This window comes from Coptis chinensis, chromosome 7 (genome assembly GCF_015680905.1).
Source record: "Coptis chinensis isolate HL-2020 chromosome 7, ASM1568090v1, whole genome shotgun sequence".
In the NCBI taxonomy this organism is placed as follows: Eukaryota; Viridiplantae; Streptophyta; class Magnoliopsida; order Ranunculales; family Ranunculaceae; genus Coptis; species Coptis chinensis.
In genome coordinates this window covers 88,265,485-88,270,578 of record NC_141462.1, presented here as the reverse complement: position 1 = coordinate 88,270,578, position 5,094 = coordinate 88,265,485, and the positions used below count along the sequence as shown (strand labels likewise).

The 5,094-nt window shown below is 33.5% G+C and overlaps 1 protein-coding gene across 3 annotated transcripts; it reads right to left on the bottom strand.

The window, feature by feature from the left end:
- Nucleotides 1-1,481: 1,481 nt before the first annotated feature.
- Nucleotides 1,482-4,882, bottom strand: LOC147489713 (Homeodomain-like superfamily protein). 3 transcript variants are annotated; one of them, XR_015201350.1, is made up of 3 exons: nucleotides 4,270-4,882; nucleotides 3,447-4,046; nucleotides 1,482-1,725 (listed from the first exon to the last, which is right to left on the bottom strand). XR_015201350.1 is itself a non-coding variant. In XM_086571417.1 (2 exons), the coding sequence occupies exons 1-2, from the start codon at nucleotides 4,564-4,566 to the stop codon at nucleotides 3,504-3,506; spliced, it is 840 nt and encodes a 279-aa protein (XP_086427543.1). In that variant the 5' UTR covers nucleotides 4,567-4,882; the 3' UTR covers nucleotides 3,329-3,503. The 3 variants fall into 3 exon arrangements, 1 of the variants encoding a protein (XP_086427543.1); XR_015201349.1 differs by having other exon boundaries at nucleotides 1,482-1,679; XM_086571417.1 differs by lacking the exon at nucleotides 1,482-1,725 and having other exon boundaries at nucleotides 3,329-4,046.
- Nucleotides 4,883-5,094: the final 212 nt, after the last annotated feature.

Genomic DNA, 5,094 nt, shown 5'->3' with positions numbered 1-5,094 from the left:
ATAGAATGTCCATATCATCATGGGGTAGGATCTTGCCAAGTTGCATAATAATATAATGCACTATATGAGCTACTTTTAGTATTGCATAAGAAAGCTATTATTGAATTTACATTATGATGGGCATTTCAAAACGATGGAACTACTGTTGAACTTCTAATAGCTCAACAATCTTTATTCGATACACAACAAACTTTAGTTGCAAAGAGAGCCACCTAAACATTTTTTGGTTATAGAAATTTTAATAATTTTGGAGTAAAATATATTGAAGCTTAAAAATTCTTACGAGTATTCTACTGATAATTGATGGATGATAATTATTTGGTCCAAAAGAGTGAAGAGTGTTTGTGAATTATTGTTATACTTATTTTTGTGACACTTTATTAATACCATCAAATTTAACCCTTTCGACATTAATGCAATATTAGAATAACTTTGTGGTACTATTTCTTCATCCGAACTTTGTTTTGCAATGTGCTTGCAGAAACATTGAGAATAGCTAAATCTACTATAAGAAATAAGGAAAAATGTGGAATAAGATTGATTATTTGAACATTTTATTGTAAGTTCAAGGTGTGTGTTAGAAACTTCAAGTTTGGAAAGGAAATGCTATTTGAAAAACACACTCTTATTTCATCTATTTGATTATTAGATTGTTCAAATCTGAAAATTAATGGTCATTACTCATTTTACCCACCTAATCTTACATTAACACTTGACATGTTCACACTTGACATGATCTTCTATGTTATTCATGTTCAAATCAAATAAGTATATTTTGCATGTATACAAACAATTACCTAGAAAAAAAAGAAAATACTTGGGGGAGTATTCTAAGTAAGTGAACGTATTTTCTTGAAAGAGTTTTTTTTTTTTTGTATTCATCAATTTATCGTAGAACACGTTCATGTGATAAATCTTTTCAAGTGAGAGTAGTGTATTATTTGAGGATATGGAAACAATCAATCTATTTTAATGATTTGATTGATATTTTAGTTATTTGTACACATTAGTATGTAAGCCGAGTGGTGATGATTTACTGCTAAATCACTATAAATCTAATAAAACTATTATACAAGCTAGATCAAATTTAAGATAATTCAATTTGAAAATTACGGATTAATATCCTAAACCACAAAGTGAAAAGGCTATCTCAATTTGCATTGATCCTTTAGTTTCCAAATACTTATGCACCATAATCGTTACTCATTAACGTATTTCGGTTTATTTTCAATAAAAATATATTCTGATTCGAAAATTTGTGTGAGACATTTTGTAAAGTCTTTTCAGCATACAAAATATTTAATAGATCCGGGACGTATGCTCGGGTCCAGAATCTAATTAATTTCTGTAAATAAGCTTGAATACTTATAACACAAAATTTTGGCTCTTAATTTGTTGGGGTCAGTTCTGACATCAAATTCGACTCCTCTTTCCTTTTAGTAAGAACATACCTGATCATTGTAGCTAGATAATGGGCCAGGTTTATCGAAAAAAAAGAAGATATATAAAAGACCAAGCCAATCTATCGATCATATCAAATATCATGAGGAAACAATTCTTTCTAATAAAGCTTTTCAATGTACTAAGGATAATTACTTGGCAGAATGCATGACGATCTTAGAAAGCTTAGAAACAGCGGTAGCAATAGGTTGGAGACATTTATGGGTGGAATCCGACTCCTGTGCAGCAGTACAAGCCTTCACTTCAGAGATACTTCCATGGCAGCTCCAACATCGGTGGATACAATGCAAAAAAAAGATACAAAACTAAAGATTTCATCTATTTGGAGAGAAGCAAATATCTCGGCAGACACAGTAGCAAATTACGCGTTCACTATGCTTTGTAACTTGCTCTTTTTGTTCCAAGGAAAACCCAATTGGCTCACCAAATAGGAAATGCCATTTATGCCTTTCTTTAGATTTGTAAACTAACTTGGGGATGTTGTGCACATGATTGGTAGAAGTGTAGAGGGCTACCTAGTAGGAAAGAAATATTATCTACAATGATGCAGTCCGTCCCTTACTAACCCGATATGTAACTGTACTTCGTATATTTACATTATCAATACAATTTGCTCACTTAGCGGGGGAAAAAAAATCATGTTTTCAATGTAGCTTTTCTTCTTGTTTTGTTTTTAGATATTTTACTTCATTCCTCACAAATAAATGGAAGTAAAAAGTAACTCATACTTGAACACCAAAAGCATTGATAGAGATCGACCAGGCCAGTTCCAATTGAAAACAATGGAGTCTCATTTGGAAGACCATGAGTATGAGTACTACTAGCTAGATATGTTACGAAATGTGATTACTAAAACTGTAAAAGCAGTGTGATTAGTAGATGGTAAGACACAATTCACAATTGAATTGCAAAAACTACCAGTCTACCACGCAAAAGCACAATTGTTGTCTTGGCTGAATGGAAAATTTACGTATTTTTATAACTATATATAGAAACATAAATCACATATATCTTCTTCTCCATATAATATGCGTGAATGAATTTCGAAGTTTTAAGCCTATCTAAAAAAACTTTATCTTAACAAGCATGACGTACCGTTCAAAAAGAATTAAAGAATGAGCGCGGCATCAGTTTTGTATAAGCTTGTACGTGTTCATCAAATTAATTTATGTTCTAATGCATGAACCGATCGATGGCAAAAACTAGGTATTGGGTGATTTGAAGTGCCAAAGGTCTTCTCTTATATCGTGAGCGATCATGAATGTAAGCATAATCCATGCCGTTGTATTGTACACGCATGCACTTGAAAACTGGTAATCCATATAGCATAGATGAGCATGTGTAGTGATCCGTAATTACTTGCAAGACATTTCTTTATAACATTAATAATGACTATTTAGTTAGCTAGGAAGAATGTACTTGCTAAATCTCTAAAAATCCATCAATTTAATTTATTTCGTACATTGGTGTAGGATGAAAAAATGAAACAAAGGATTAATTAGAGATTCATGATGTTGTTCAACCCCAACCCGCGCCCCCAAAAAAAAAGAACAAGGTTTAATGACTTTAATCCAACAGTTGCTTTGTTATATATCAGTACTTTTTGGTTCAACAACGGTACATATATCTTGTGTCTTACCCTTTTCTTTTCTATACGTACTAGATAGGGTAGCTTTTCTTCTATTATATGTATATACTTTTTGTGTAGTCCTGTATGTAATTCTGTTCTTCTTTAGATATCATGACACACTTGCACGAATGTGTCTACTTATTTAAGGTATTATATGGCGAGAATTTAAAAAGAAGGTAGACATGAGCAAGAGGTTCAATTCATTAGCTTGAATTTGACGCAATAAAAAGCCTTCGATGATGAAGAATATTAATATAGAATGAAATATAAACCAAATAAAGAACATGAATAAGTTGTGAACTTTTTCTAATCTAACAGTACATAAAAAGAAAAGAGATGGAGTTACAAGACAAACCTCATCATAAGGTAGCTTCTCTTCAAAAAACAAGATACAAAGTGTAAATCTTCTACCCTACATATCTTCACGTCTCAACTTGTTTAATAGTGCTGTAATAAGGGCATCCCTCTTTGCTGCTCTTTCTTCTTCTTTTACCCTTCTTTGCTCTTCTTTCTCCCTCCAACTTCTTTCCATCAATAACCTTTCCTCCTCTAAAGCCTCCATCCTTTGTCTCCATTCCATCTCTTTCACCCTCCTCTCTTCTTCTCTTGCTTCTACCGATTCTCTCCATTGTATTTCCAATTGCATTTGTTGCTTCATAAACTCTTCCAAAATTTCTTGCAAACTATTATTTGCATTACTACTACTACCACTAGTATTTGTGACCTTACTCTTTTTCCTCTTCTTAATAATAGTACTCTTGTCCTCCTCACTTTCTTCGTTTTCATCTTCGTCGTCCGAAGATAATCTTCCGCTTCGCTTCTTCATACTACCACTTGCTCCACCTTCCGCTTCTAACCATAACATCCTTTGCATCCTCGCCGCGAAGATAGATTGGAGCTCATTATAGAAGGGGAATTGTTGTCTCACAGTATCAACTTCCATTGTCTCACTTCCCTATATCAAACAAGTTCAAGGCCAAAAAAAAGGAGAACTAATAAGCTAAGGCAAGCTAGTGTTTAAAATTTAAACAGTAGTTGGACTCGGTTACATGAAGCAATAAAATGCAACGAGGTAAGTCTAAATCAATTTTAAATCGAATTATATATTATTCCAAATCTCGCAAATTAGAGAATTTTATAAAGATAGGGTTTTGTGATTGAAATGAGAGGAAGATTACCTTATAACGCGTAACAAGATTCTTCCACTTGCACTTGCACTGCTCGGCACTGCGATAATAGCCTTTCTCTTTCATTTTGTTAGAGATAACTTCCCAAAGAAGCTTGTTTCTTTTAGTCTCCATGAATGTTTGATCTAACTCGGCGCGAATGGACAAAAACTCCCTTGTCTCTTGAAGACTCCATTGAGGAACTCTATCTCCTCCTCCTGCATCAATAGGTATACTTAAATGATGTTGGTGCTGTTGCTGTTGCTGCTGTTGTTGTTGAAGATGATGGTGATGATGGTGCCCTTCCATAGATTACTATATTATTAGATGATAGATAGAGAAATGAGGATGAGGTAAAAATGAAGAATTTCGTGCAAGAGTCGTTGGATGAAGATGAGAAGTTTAAGGATCAAGGAATAATACAGTGTGAATGAGTGTGAAAAGTTGAGCTTGAATTCTTCTATTGTACGAGTTTTGAGCGTATAAGTTATGAGGATAGATTTGTTGGCATGAAAACTTTGAAAAATAGAGGAATGAATTGACAGTGTGGTTTCCTATAAGAAGGTGTCGGTCTCATAAGTCCTCTGTGTATCTGTCAACGCGTAAACTGCTATAAAGCTTTTGTTCTTCTTATTTCTTCCATTTTAATAACTTTTCTCTGTTTCTCATTTGTTCTCACTGCGTTAATGAATCGTCATGCCTACGCTTGCAATTACTATCTAAACTTGGCCTTTAAGTTTCAAAATGATATTGCCAGTGCAAAGTTCATAATCCAGTTCGGGAGATAGTTTGTTTGTTGTCTTGTAATGTGGTGACAAAGTGTCAAATGGTTTGATT

Coding starts and splice junctions, on each gene's coding strand:
- LOC147489713 (XM_086571417.1), bottom strand. CDS start 4,566: ATGGAAGGGCACCATCATCACCATCATCTTCAACAACAACAGCAGCAA. Junction 4,047..4,269: donor ATCTTGTTACGCGTTATAAG/GTAATCTTCCTC, acceptor TGTTTGATATAG/GGAAGTGAGACAATGGAAGT.